General features: G+C 49.9%; 2 protein-coding genes across 3 annotated transcripts; both read left to right on the plus strand.

Moving 5' to 3' along the window:
- The first annotated feature begins 5,169 nt into the window (after positions 1 to 5,169).
- Positions 5,170 to 10,164, plus strand: WDR45 (WD repeat domain 45). 2 transcript variants are annotated; one of them, XM_077145768.1, is made up of 11 exons: positions 5,170 to 5,301; positions 6,502 to 6,573; positions 6,690 to 6,764; positions 6,850 to 6,954; positions 7,825 to 7,930; positions 8,056 to 8,150; positions 8,645 to 8,724; positions 8,814 to 9,022; positions 9,103 to 9,204; positions 9,281 to 9,426; positions 9,676 to 10,164. In XM_077145768.1, the coding sequence occupies exons 2-11, from the start codon at positions 6,519 to 6,521 to the stop codon at positions 9,783 to 9,785; spliced, it is 1,083 nt and encodes a 360-aa protein (XP_077001883.1). In that variant the 5' UTR covers positions 5,170 to 5,301; positions 6,502 to 6,518; the 3' UTR covers positions 9,786 to 10,164. The 2 variants fall into 2 exon arrangements, with proteins under 2 accessions (XP_077001883.1, XP_077001884.1); XM_077145769.1 differs by lacking the exons at positions 5,170 to 5,301; positions 6,502 to 6,573; positions 6,690 to 6,764; positions 6,850 to 6,954 and adding an exon at positions 7,322 to 7,461.
- Positions 10,165 to 10,505: 341 nt separating this feature from the next.
- Positions 10,506 to 13,517, plus strand: PRAF2 (PRA1 domain family member 2). Its single transcript, XM_077145771.1, has 3 exons — positions 10,506 to 10,793; positions 11,869 to 12,086; positions 12,521 to 13,517. Exons 1-3 carry the CDS (start codon positions 10,615 to 10,617, stop codon positions 12,658 to 12,660), a joined length of 537 nt encoding a protein of 178 aa, XP_077001886.1. The 5' UTR covers positions 10,506 to 10,614; the 3' UTR covers positions 12,661 to 13,517.
- The last annotated feature ends 222 nt before the right edge of the window (positions 13,518 to 13,739 follow it).

Genomic DNA, 13,739 nt, shown 5'->3' on the forward strand with positions numbered 1-13,739 from the left:
GCACATGGTGAACACAGTCAGCACTTCTCTCTCACCTGGAAGGGCACATGGCAAACACGGCGTCATCTGCTAGCTTCCTCTCTAGCTCCCTGAGAGGCATTTTCCTTTTTCATCTCCAAAAATTGGTGGCTGGTGGACTCTGCTTTGTGGTTCTGTGGCATTCTGCTCTCTCAGAATCTCATGGTTTTCTTTCTTGTCATTCTCTAGCTTTTTCCAAAGTGCTTCTTCTTTTAAAGGATTCTGGTAAAACCAATCAAGACCCATCTGGAATGGGTGGAGACACATTTCCACCTAATCAGGTTTAATACTCACACTGACTGAGTCACATCTCCATGGAGATAAGCTAATTAAAATTTCCAGTATGTAATACTGAATAGGGATTAGAAGAAATAGCTGCCTTTACAAAATGGGATTAGGATTAAATCATGGCTTTTCTAGGGTACATAATCCTTTCAAACCAACACAGGGGACAAAGGTTAAAATAAATTGGGTGATGGAAACACTAGTGGTCAATGAAAGGGAGGGGTAAGGGTTATGATATGTATGAGTTTTTTCTTCCTTCTTTCTTTTTCTGGAGTGATGCAGATGTTCAAAAAAATTGATCATGGTGATGAATACATAACTATGTGATGATATTGTGAGCTGTTAATTGTACACCATGTATGGAATGTTTCTATGTTGTTTTATCAATCAAAAAAAAGATCAAGGGCTTGACCTATTGATTTGGGTGTCACTAATATTTGACACACTCAGGGGTTTCCCCAGTGGTAAAATTTAATAGTTCCATATTTGTTATCCCATCCCTCAAGGGACTTCGCCAACACTTGTTGATTATATGCTTAATATACTCTTAATGATTTAAGTAGGTCTGGAGCAGTACTAAATCTAGGGCTAATGATTTCCCATGACTGAGGCAAGACCTTTCTAAGAACTCTATGCCCTGTGAATTATGAGTTTTCCCAGTTTGGGTGGTGAGGGCAGGCACTATTCCCAGCTGTGTGAGTGCCAGTTCCTGTTTCCTCTCATCCATTTGGACAGTTCCTTCCCTGACTTTTCCCTGAGAGGAGTTTCCTCATAAACACGGTCTGATAAATACTCTGTTGAATACTCGGGGGACCCTCTACAGATCTCTGTGGTTCTCTTTGCATCTCTCTCCTTTCTGGTATTCTGTCCTTTTAACTCTAACCATCATTGTCTCCCTCAACTATTGCTGCCATCTGGTGAACTTAGGGGGTACACTGCACTCTGCCTCAGTTCTCCTTCCTGTGCATGGAAACTCTCCATTCAGTATGCTGGGACAATTGTAGGGCTCACCATATTTATGTACTGTCTTTCAAGGATCACTGTCCTCCATGCCTATGTCTAGTGTCTTGAAAACCAATGTTTCACGTAGTTTTCTTTTTTGAAGAGATGTTTCTTCATGTCAGAGAGCAAATTTGGTCCCTGTTACTCCATCTTGGCTGGGAAGAAGATGTCTGAGGGGTTGTATTTGATACACCTGTTTTTGTTTAAATACTTTTTTTGTTTTGTTTTGTTTAAATACTTTTATTGACAAATCTTCACACACATACAATCCATAGATGGTGTACAATCAATGGCTCACAACATCACCACATAGTTGTGTAGTCATCACCATGATCATTTTTAGTACATTTGCATCACTCTAGAAAAAGAAATAAAAAGAAAACTCATACATCCCATACCCCTTACCCTTCCCTCTTACTGACCACTAGTATTTCAAGCTACATAATTTATTTTACCCCTTATCCCCCCTATTATTTATTTTTTTATCCTTACTTTTTTTTTACTCATCTGTCCATACCCTGGACAAAAGGAGCATCAGATACAAGGTTTTCACAATCACATGGTAACATTATAAAAGCTATACTGTTATACAATCGTCTTCAAGAATCAGGGCTACTAATAACCTCCAGGATAACCTCTCAACTCTGTTTGAAACCTCTCAGCCACTGAATCTTTATTTTGTTGAGACACCTCTTGATAGTGGGCCTAACAAAAGTTGCCAATGAGAACAGAGTGGTATCAAGCACATGGCTGGTTCTGTACTTGAGTGACAAAGTGGATGTAGTGGTGCCATTGGGTGAGATGAGGGAGACAGGAGGAGGCTGGTTGAGCAGGGGAAATTCTGGAGTTCTGTTTGGATGGGCTAAGTTTAAGATGCCTTGTAACACATCCACATGGAGATGTCAAGCAGCACATAGTATTATGAATCTAGATTTCTGGAAAGACATCTAGGCTAGAGGCAAAATTTAGTGGGTCTTCTAAATATTTGCACAATTAAGATCGTAAGACAAGATGAAGTCACTTAGGGAGAGAATATTGGCTACAAAAGATAAAGGGGCCAGGGATGAATCCAGACCTGGCACGGAGGGATTAACAATTACATCCTGACCAAAAGGGGGAAAAGAAGTCTAATAAAGTATCAGTGGCAGAGAAAATTCAAATAGAGTCCAGAGGCTACTCTGGAGGTTGCTTTTACACAAGCTTCAGGTAGACCTTGCTACCTATCATAACCTGCCAACCCCCAACCAGAACCATTCCAGCCAATCCTAAAGAACACCTAGGGCAATATATAAGATTCCACAAGGGTTCCAGGCACTAGAGTAACTTGCCAGAAACCTACAACCTCGAGAAGGGTCCCTGGTCCCCATAAGTCCTGAAACCTAGCCCAGCCTCTCCAGAACATCAGATAGTTCCATCTCCCTACCCCATATTAGTGACAGACCCTTCCAATAGCAAAAATGTAGAATTGAGAGAGGTATGGAAAGATACAAAGTGATGGTGGAATTATACATAGAAGACTGGATTTAACAAATGAATATGAATGCTGAATCATTAAATTGATATTTTTTAGTCTCCAGTATTTTAGAGCAGCTAGAAGTAAAAACCTAAAATTGTGAAACTGTAACCCATGTCAAAGACTGAAATATGTTCTACAACCAATTGTGGTGCTGTGCTTTGAAATTTATAGCTTTTTTGTACATATGTTATTGTTCACAAAAAAAAGAAAGAAAAAAAGTCCATTGTTATGATAAAAAAGTATTTAAGTCCTCTAGCCTCCTATATTCTGGAGCAGCTAGAAGGAAAAATCTGAGAGGATCGTGTGATAGCCCATGAAAAACTCTGGGATCTGTCCTGTAACCACTTGTTGAAGAGTGCTTTGAAAACTATTGCTTTTTTATTTCTTTGCTTTGTATATATGTTATACTATACAATAAAAAAATGTTAAAAAAATAAAACCCAAAAAGATAAAGGAGCCAAGATCACACCAAGGACCCTCCAATATTTATAAATAGGACACAAGTGGAGAAGTATCCAAAAGTGTACAAGAAAACCAAGAGAATGCAGGAAGGAAAGTGAGAAACGCAGCCAGGAGGTCACACAAACGGGCAGAAAAGTGACTGCTGGATTGGTAAGATATTATTATTGGTGATTGCGTGAAGAGCAGTCTCAGTGACATGGGGGTAATAGAAGCCAAACTATTAAGTTAACTGAGGTCTGGGTGGTGAAAAAGTGGAGACTGAGAGTATGGACACCCTTGTCCAGAAGACTGGTCTTGCTAAGGAGCACACCAATAGAGTTACACCTAAAGGGATATATAGGGCCAGAATTCACAAGTAAAAACATCTAAGGATTTTTTTAATTGTGAAATATGACACACACAAAAAAGCAATAAATTTCAAAGTACATTTTAACAAGGAGTTATAGAACTGATTTCAAAGTTTGGTATGGGTTACCATTCCACAATTTCAGGTTTTTCCTTCTAGCTGCTCCAAGACATGGGAGATTAAAAAGAATATCAATATAATGATTCAGTAGTCATACTCATATGTGAAATACTATCTTCTCTGTTATAACTCCTCCTTCTTCTTTGATCCTTCTCCCAATCTTTAGACATATTTGCATTATGTCCATTTCTCATGTTGAAAAGTGGTACTGACAATATGGGATAGGGGGATGGAACTGGTTGACGTTCTTGAAGATACACAGGCACCTCTGGGTTTCAGGACTTACCTGGCCTAGGAACCATTAGAAGGTTTTAGATTTCTGAAAAGTTAACTTAATGGGTGCAACTCTTGTGAGATCTCAGATAGAGCCCTGGGTGTTCTTTAGGGTTAACAAGAATGATGTTAGTTGGGATTTGGCAAACTGTAGCAATTAGCAATACCTAGCTGAAGCTTGCATAAAAGTAGCTTCCAGGATAGCCTCTTTACTCTATTTGATATTTATGGATGCTGACCACACAGTTCTTAAAACAATCTAGATGTCCATTAGTGGGGGAACAGCTGAACAATGCTCCATCCATACCATGGAATAGCATGAATCAATTTAGAAGGATGAATTAAAGAGATTTACATTATATATTACTAAACGAAAAAATAAAAGCATCAAAACAATACTTCAAAAAAAAAGTAAAGGACGGGTAGATTGTATCAATGTCAATATACTGACTGTGATATTGTACCACTGGGGGACGCTATGTAAACAGTACATGAGATTTCTGTATTTTGCATACCAAAGTACAATTATCTCAAAATAAAGAGCTTAATTTTAAATCACTTGAGTATTGTACATAACTTGGGCTATGTGCGTTTTATTTTTCATAGTAAGCGTTCAATACCCAATTAGGAAACAATTTTTCATTTTGTGAATAAAATAGAATAGGGGGAAAAGAAGAAAGCCAGCAAAAACCCATACCTGATTTCCCCCAGCCAACGGAATAAAGTCTCTGTTCCCCAGATCCGCCCCCACCCCGTGCCTACCCAGCCTGCGCGGGAGGGCTGCGGATGACGGGCAAGGGGCGGCGACTCTCTATCCCACCTCCGAGGTCCAAGCCTCACCGGCCCAGAAGATTAACGCCTCTAGCTCTCCGTGCCTGACCGATGAGTAGAATGCTTGGCCTTTTCCAACTTAACGAGGGGGAAGTTCGTTCTCTCTCTCTCGCTCTCCCACTGCCTTTCCTGGTTCCCTCAGACAATCATGCTCTCGCGGAGCCTCCTCCACCTGCGGAGCCCCCGCCAGAGCTTCCTCCGCTGCCCCCGCCCTTGGAGGAGGAGCCTGCTGTTGTTCACCTGGCTCCAAACACCTTGTAGCCCTGCTGGAAGCACGGGGGACGGATTTTCCGGCCAGATTAAGTCATTTCCGGTGACCGACTACCTCCCCCGGAAGTGGAACCTGATGTAAACACCGGAGCCGGGTGCCAAAGCCCCGGAGGTCGGAAAGCCAGGCTGCAGGCGGCACCGACAGCTGGGATCCGGGTCGGAGACGCACGAAGGCCAGGTCAGTACAGGCGGCGGTGAACTTAAGCACGATCCCGGGACTGGTTGGAGTCTAGGGAGACTGTCTTCTGAGCAAGGGTCTTGGTAGACAGAGGTCTATGTCAGGGATCTTGAGTGGGTGCTGACGTTGGAAGGAGTATGACGTCGCTGTTGGACAAGGGTCTTTCGGGGGTGGTGTGAGACATGCCGGGCAGGTTTCTTAGGTAGCAGGGATCTCTGGAATGGGTTTTGTAGGGTGGAGATGGTGTCCAAGAAAGATGTCTTGGAAGGTGGGGCTGTCCATAGAAGGGACATTGGACAGTGAGGAGATCCAGAGGAAGGTGAGGAGGTGAAAAAGGGGGTGGGGTAGGGATTTGAGGGTTTGGGCAATTGGACATGGGGAGGAGGAGTGTAGTGCCTGGGCAGAGGTCTTGGGGAGGTGGGGTTTCAAGGGAGCATAGAGGCTCTTGGACAGGAATCTTAGGGGTCCTGGAGGTCCTGGCAGGCAACTTGGAGGTTGAAGTGTCCCAGGCAGGGATTTTGAGGGGTAGGTCCTGGGCAAGAGTCTTGAAATGGTAGGGGTTTACTAGGGGAAATTCTTGGAGAACAGAAAAGGGGCCTGGAGAAAGAAACTTTGAGGTATGGGGGTGGATACAAGCCAGCCCATGTTGGAGCCAGGGACAGCAGAGTACAATGAGGGGAGTGTCCCATGGGTAGGGAATTTGGAGTGATAGGGGATCCTGAGGAAGGTCTTCAGGGCACAGGGAGTTCTGGGGAAACGTCCAGGCTGGCCCTGGTTGGGCAGGGTTTAGCATGATATCAGAAGGGGTTATTCCTTCTTGTGGGATCCTGAAGAGGTTTGGGGAAGCCAGTGGGGTGTGTGAGAGAGGACGTGGAGTTGGTGGAATATGTTGGGGGGGCGGTTGAAGGGCATAAGATGGGGGTTCTAGTGGCTGGTGGACCAACCATGGCAGGTCTGAGGGTCAGGTCAAGGAGGTACAGGACGAGGGGGGAGTGGTCCTGACCATTCTGTTTGGGCCTTCAGTTGCTTAGATTGGGGACCCTAGGACTTCCACCCTGTTTCTGTCTTCTGTGTAGTCCTGCTGGAGTCAGTAAGTGACAGGCGGAGGAGGAAGAGAAGAAAATCAGTTGGGGATAGGGGTCAGGAACTTGGAGGGGAGACCCTAGGACTCTTCCCAACCGCACTCCCATTTGTGTCCAGGGGAGCAATCCTGGACCATGACTCAGCAGCCACTACGAGGAGTGACCAGTCTTCGTTTCAACCAAGATCAGAGTGAGAGGCTTGGGCCTGTATCCTGGAGGGAGGATAGGGTGGGGCAGATTTGGGTGATATCCCCCACCCAGGCTTCTGGCCTGAGAAAGTCAGCTTGGTCTCTTCCCATCCCCCAGGCTGCTTTTGCTGTGCCATGGAGACAGGTGTGCGCATCTACAACGTGGAGCCGTTGATGGAGAAGGGGCATCTGGGTGAGCCATTGGGGGGAGTGGCAATGGGCAGAAGGGCTGGGCTGGGCATTGGCTCCCATCCACTGACACCCTGGTCCCTGTCCAGACCATGAGCAGGTGGGCAGCATGGGCCTAGTGGAGATGCTACACCGCTCCAACCTGCTGGCCCTGGTGGGCGGCGGTAGCAGCCCCAAGTTCTCAGAGATCTCAGGTAAGCGCCCTCATCCTGCCCTTGGCCCAGATTCCCTGGATTCCCAGGCTCCAACAGGCACCCAAGGCACTGGCAGATGACAGTGTCAAAGCACCTCAGAGTCACATAGTGAGGCCTGCCGCTTGGGAGTCATGGATCTTGTGGCTCGAGAAACGTGGTGTTTTGTTTTCATTTACCAAACGTTCATTAAGTGCCTACCATACTCCATGTCCTTACCCATGTCACACTTACCATGAGCCTAGTACTATTCTAAGCACTTTACCTATATTAATTCATTTAATCTTCACAGTAACTCTATGTAGTAGGAAATATCATTATCCCCATTCTTACAGATGAGGAAACTGAGGCCCAGAGAGGCTAAGTGACTTGTTCAAGGTCACACAACTAATAGGTTTTAAAATCTTGGAGCCGACTCCCCAACGCCCCCTTGCCTTGAGCCTCAAGCGCCATCTTGTTTTAAGGGTTTTTCTTGTTGATCCCACCAGGACATGGCAAGAGTCGCCCTAGGTGAGTCACAGAGCCCTAGGATTCCTCACAGAAATCTCCTGGGGGTGTGGACTGGGACCCTGGAAACAAGACTTAGTTACTGAGGGGAAATTAGAGGCCTGGGTGTGAGTCCCTCTTTAGCCAGGCACTCAACCACATCGAGCCACAGTTTCTTCATCTGTATATGGGTAAAACAGAACTAGGGCTGGTTCTCTCAGGGCTTGTGTCTACAAGTGTTTGCACTGTGTGAGGCCCAGAATGGGTGTTCAGTGAAAGTAAGCTACTGGGTTGAGGTTCCATGGGGAGTAGGAGTGGGCCCTGTGTTACCAGGGCTGCCCCTCATCCTACCCCTTGGCCCCAACAACCCACCCACCTGCCCAGCAGTGCTGATCTGGGATGATGCCCGGGAGGGCAAGGACTCCAAGGACAAGCTCGTGCTTGAGTTCACCTTCACTAAGCCAGTGCTGGCTGTACGCATGCGCCATGACAAGTGAGCCTGAGGTGGACTGAGGGTGGGGGTGGGGCTGGTGATCCCACAGCACGTGAGAGGGGTTGGTTCAGCCTGGGCATCCTGCCCTCCCCTCACCGCCATTTTGTGTTGTGCGATGCACACAGGATCGTGATCGTGCTAAGGAACCGGATCTACGTGTACTCCTTCCCTGATAATCCCCGGAAGCTGTTTGAATTTGACACCCGGGATAATCCTAAGGGTGAGAGGACCCTGATAGGCAGATGTAAAGGCTAGAGGCAGTGGATGGGGCAGAGATGGGGAGAGAAAGGCAGGGACTCGCAGAAACTGGGCAAGAGAGGCAGGGTGAGAGATAGTCTGTGAGCAGAGAGAGGCTGAGATGGACCGAGAGATGCTCATACCTCCTGGTCCATCCATCTCCCCATCCCTCGGTGTGTTCTTTCTCCCCACCCTCACCCCTACCACCTCCCCTGGGTACTCTAGATGGCAGAGCAAAACACCTAGTAAGGACATGAGTGGGGGGTGTCAGGGATCCACTGGCTTCCTGGGGCTGTCATATCAGCTTACTTGGGGAAGAAGGGAGCACAGGTGAGGCAAAGCCCCAAGGAATCTGTGTTTCATGTACCACAGCAGGTCAAAGTCTGGCCCTTTTCCCTCTCTGTCCACTTGAAGACACTGCTTGGCCCCCTGCCTCCCCTTCTTTCACCCACTCACTCCTTTATCCTCACACCCTAGGACTCTGTGACCTCTGCCCCAGCCTGGAGAAGCAACTGCTAGTGTTCCCAGGACACAAATGTGGCAGTCTGCAGCTTGTGGTGAGCTGTCCAGGGAGCCAGGGTGGGTAGGTGGCTGGGCTGGCCCCTCCCCTCCCCACCCCACCCTCAACTGCTCCCTCCTACTCCAGGACCTGGCAAGCACAAAGCCTGGCACTTCTTCTGCTCCTTTCACCATCAATGCACATCAGAGCGATGTGGCTTGTGTATCACTGAACCAGCCAGGCACTGTCGTGGCCTCAGCCTCCCAGAAGGGCACCCTTATTCGCCTTTTTGACACACAGTCCAAGGAGAAACTGGTGGAGCTACGTCGAGGCACTGACCCTGCCACTCTCTACTGGTGAGCACAGGCTGTGTGTGATGGACTGGTGATCCCTTGCCACATGGCACACAGGTGTCACCTGCCGGTTCCTCTTCCAGCATCAACTTCAGCCACGACTCCTCCTTCCTCTGCGCTTCCAGCGATAAGGGAACCGTTCACATCTTTGCTCTCAAGGACACCCGCCTCAACCGCCGCTCAGCGTATGTACCCCCTGTCCCATCCCAATCCCCTCCCCACCCATGCACCATCCCTGGGTTCAATCTGTGCTGCCTGCAGGCTGGCTCGTGTGGGCAAGGTGGGGCCAATGATTGGGCAGTACGTGGACTCCCAGTGGAGCCTGGCAAGCTTCACCGTACCTGCTGAATCCGCCTGTATCTGCGCTTTTGGCCGCAATACTTCGAAGAACGTCAACTCTGTCATTGGTGAGTGGGAATAGCCCCTTGGGGAGGGTGGGAGTGGGTAATACTGCATGGGCAAAGACCTAGATATAATTCAAGGTCCATGGGAAAATTGAGTGAGCGGGAATGTGCGATTCAAACCCATCATCAGTAAGAAGACTGGCACAAAGGCAAAGACCTGGAGGTAGACCCTAGGCCACAACAGCATCCCAGAGAGGCCTGAGTTTATGGCTGTGGCAGCCTCTAATCTTTTTCTGCTCCGCCCTCCCCCAGCCATCTGTGTAGATGGGACCTTCCACAAATATGTCTTCACACCTGATGGAAACTGCAACAGGGAAGCTTTTGACGTGTACCTTGACATTTGTGATGATGATGACTTTTAAGGACGTTGGGGGCTGTGCTAAGAATCTACAGTGGCAGGTTGCCTAGCCCAGCCTCTAGAGGGGGTGGGGGTTCGCTGTGGAAACCACAGGGCAGCCAGCATTAACGGAGCGTGACCACTTTCTACTCAGCGGAGCTACAGAGCTACGAGCTACGTCTCAATAAGCAGCTCACTTCCCCAAGCACTTCTTGATGACTGTGTGCCTGCCCGCAGAGCTAGGCCAGAGACCCTGGGAGGGTGTGGACCGCCCCCTGAGGTTCCTAGCCTGGAGAAGACTCCTAGGGACCCAGAGGGAGTGTCCTAACCTGTGGGGAGTAAAGACTTCCCAGAAAGAGATAATCTCTGATGTGATGAATATGAATAAAAGACCCTTAAAGGCATTTATGGCTGGATCTCCGGGGTGGGGCATGGGATAGATAAGGTTGACAAGGCCCTGCAGGAGTTTCCAGAAGTGAGACCCTCTTGAACTCTGAGAGGCGAAGACCTGGCTTGGGTCCTCTGGCAGTCCCTGTTGCCTTTTCTCTGCACGTCCTTGCAGGCCTGGCTATTGTGTGCTTGAGCTGCCGGCGCCGCCTGAGGGTGGGGGGTGGGGGAGCGTCTCGCCTTTGGCGGACACTTGATTTCTGGGCGGCCCCTGCTGCTTTACTGCTCTGTATGCTGTTTGCATTTCCGGTCATGTGCATCGCCGCTGCTGCGCAGTCCACTTAGATGGTTAGAACAGTTGAACGACCAGGACTACAATTCCCGGTGTGCCTTGCGGTGGCGCGGGGTGGGACGGACGTTGTAGTCCTATCGCCCTTCTGGCTGGTCCAGCAACGTCGACCGGCAGGATGTCGGAGGTACGGTTGCCACCGCTACGCGCCTTGGACGACTTCGTTCTTGGCTCCGCGCGTCTGGCGGCTCCGGATCCATGCGACCCGCAGCGATGGTGCCACCGTGTCATCAACAACCTCCTCTATTACCAAACCAACTACTTACTCTGTTTCGGCTTGGGTTTCGCTCTGGCCGGGTGAGTAAGGGAGGGAGATGTGGGCAGCTGCCGGTTGGTGGGATATGCCCGCAGGGAATGGAGGCGAGTCTGTGGGGAATGCGAGCCCTGGAAGAGCTGAAGAGACCTGAGGGGCCTAGAAGAGGGACATTGAGGGAGGTGGGACCTGGCTAAGGACGGCCTGAGGGGAATGGAGGGCCTGGAGGGGTGACCTGGAGAGGATAGAAAAAGTGTGGAACTGAAGGGGACAGACGGCTGGGAGGGGGACATGAGGATAAAGACGGTCTGGGAAACGGGCATGAGAGTGTCTTGGGGGTTGGGGTGGACCATGTGTGATGGGACCTGGAGGGTGGACTTCTGGGGCATCTGGGCTTGAAAAGGAGCCTGGCTACAAATAGGAAGGTGCCTGGAGTCAGGGAGTGGGGAGTAACTATTGGGAAGGACCCAGAGGCCAGAGAGGGATGGAGAAACCGGAAGACGGACTTGGGTAGGGCTGGAAGTCTGGCGGGATTGAAGGTTTGGCAGGGGTTCCAACATGATCGAGGGAGGAAGGCCTGGAAGAGGATCCTGTAAGGATTGTGGGCCTGGCGAGAGAGAAATTTGTGGAGCCCGAAGACCTCGAAGAAGGATCTGCAGGAGCTAGGCCCAAAGGAGGAGATTCTGGAGCAGGTTGGGGGTCCTGGAGAGGAGCTCGGGAAGGATTAGAAGCCTGTGGGTCTAGCGGGATGGGAGGGCCTGAAGGGGGTGTCTGTGGAAGATGGAACTGTAGGATTGACCCTGAGGAAATGAGAGACCACACGGGAGCGCTTGGGTTCTGGCAGCCTTGAGTCGTAAGCCCTGGCGGGTGTTGAGACGGGGCTGGCAGTAGTATTTGCCAGGCTTGGAATGAGCGGAGGGGGACTAAAGCTCTTGGGATGTTGAAGTTTTAGTTCATTTGTTAAATTTTTTTAAATTAATAAATAAATTTTTTTAAAAAAAGCTCTTCGGAGCCTGGGATAGGATGGTAGGATGGTCCAGATGGGGGCGGAGGGAACTCAGAGGCCGGGCGATCCACTCCCCTGCCTGCCTGCCTAGCTCCTTTCCCTTGTTCCACCAGGTACATGCGCCCGCTGCACATGCTCCTCAGTGCGCTGACAGTAGCGGTAGGGCTGGGCGTGCTGGTGTGGGCGGCCGAGACCCGCGCAGCTGTGCGCCGCTGTCGCCGCAACCATCCTGCTGCCTGCCTGGCCGCAGTGCTTGCTGTCGGCCTCCTGGTTCTCTGGGCGGCGGGCGGCGCTTGCATCTTCTTGTTCGGTATCGCCGGGCCAGTGCTTCGTGAGTTTCCGCTACCCTGAAATATACGGGAAAACGGCCAGCGCACGCGCAGGGCGCCAGGCCCGCCCCGCCCTGGCTCTTGGGCTGAGGGGGTTGGATCACCACGCGGGCATGGCCACACCCCCATCCATGACAAAGCGCCTTCCCAGGCCTAGCTCCCTCCCTGGAACGTCCCTCTTAATTACCGCCTCTCTAAGTCTCAATTTAGGTTGCTAAGTGCCTCCCACTGGCCACGTCTCTGTTAGGGTACGCCTTCCATGGCCACACCCCCTTGCAAAGTGCTTTACTCGGCCACGCTTTCAGGGTCAGAGGCATCCTGGTTGTTCCCCACTTCACTGACCTGCCTTGGGTCCCACGTCCCCCCTGTGGGTCCCAACTGGCTGCAGGCTGAGGCCCCATCCCACTGACCCCACTTCTCTTGGTACCGCCCACAGTGATCCTGGTGCATGCCTCGCTGCGCCTGCGCAATCTCAAGAACAAGCTTGAGAACAAGATCGAGAGCATTGGTCTCAAGCGGACGCCAATGGGGCTGCTACTAGAGGCGCTGGGACAAGAGCAGGAGGCTGGATCTTAGGAGTCCGGCATCTATACCCGGGACCAGGCAAATGCCACTTCTGGTCCCTTTCCCCCACCCTTCCAGACCCTTCCCCCCCTCCCCCAGTTCCCTTCCCCCACCCTCTCACTCCTCAGCCAGAACCCAGGACGCAGAGACCTACGCATCTCCCTCCCAAGATCCACCCACATCCAGCCCCAAAACCGGGGCTTGACGATCACAATTTCCAAAGCCAACCTCAAACTCGCTACCCAGACACACTCCCCCAACCCAAATCTGGGACCCACCTTCTTCCATGACCAGCCCCAAAGCTGGGATCTGGGACTAAAGCATTCTCAAACATTGAACCCAGAACCAAGGTTTATCTAGACCCCCACCCTAGCTCTGAAGCCAGGTCAAAGCATTGCCAAATCCTGAACCTTAGATTCAGGTTTCCTAGCCCCCCATCTGGGTGGAGTCATCCTGACCCTGTTGAATCCTTGGTCCCAGGTGACTCAAACACTCACCAGATCCACTCACCTTCCTTCAGCTCTGCTTAGGGATCCTACCCCTCCCCCCAAAGCTCCACACTGGTGGGGACCAAGAGGTTGGATGGGAGGGAGTGGGCCCCTCCAGGAATGGAGCCTATATATCAGTGTTCCTGCAACAATAAAGGCTGTTGCATTTCTCAAACCAATTTGGGCCTCTGGGGTAGAGTCCTTTGAAATTTCAATGGATAAAAGTAGTCTTCTGCATTTCAGTTCTGCTAGAGATTCTTCCTGAATGGGTCTCTGTTTCTCTGTCAAATATGTGGGTTGAATGGGGTGATCTCTCAAACCCTCCTCAAACCTGTTATCTCTGGAGAGGCATTAAAGCACAGGGTAGTTTAGGGCATGAAATGTTTTCTATTATCTTATGTATTTCCAAGGGTTCCTATTTGGAATTGACTAGGAATCTGAGAACAGACAAGCAAAAACTTGCCCCATATCACAAAGCAACTAAACACAAAACAAACGTTACAACAGACTGTTTCCATAGTGTTACTTTTTTTAATGTAAAAATATCTAGTCTTAACTAAAGGTGTGGGCCCTAAAGCAGGACAGAAAGAGGAGCAACGCGTG

The sequence above is a fragment of the Tamandua tetradactyla genome, chromosome X (assembly GCF_023851605.1).
Source record: "Tamandua tetradactyla isolate mTamTet1 chromosome X, mTamTet1.pri, whole genome shotgun sequence".
NCBI classification, from domain to species: Eukaryota; Metazoa; Chordata; class Mammalia; order Pilosa; family Myrmecophagidae; genus Tamandua; species Tamandua tetradactyla.

Coding starts and splice junctions, on each gene's coding strand:
- WDR45 (XM_077145768.1), top strand. CDS start 6,519: ATGACTCAGCAGCCACTACGAGGAGTGACCAGTCTTCGTTTCAACCAA. Junction 6,574..6,689: donor TCGTTTCAACCAAGATCAGA/GTGAGAGGCTTG, acceptor CCCATCCCCCAG/GCTGCTTTTGCTGTGCCATG. Junction 9,023..9,102: donor GACCCTGCCACTCTCTACTG/GTGAGCACAGGC, acceptor TTCCTCTTCCAG/CATCAACTTCAGCCACGACT.
- PRAF2 (XM_077145771.1), top strand. CDS start 10,615: ATGTCGGAGGTACGGTTGCCACCGCTACGCGCCTTGGACGACTTCGTT. Junction 10,794..11,868: donor TTGGGTTTCGCTCTGGCCGG/GTGAGTAAGGGA, acceptor TTGTTCCACCAG/GTACATGCGCCCGCTGCACA. Junction 12,087..12,520: donor TATCGCCGGGCCAGTGCTTC/GTGAGTTTCCGC, acceptor TACCGCCCACAG/TGATCCTGGTGCATGCCTCG.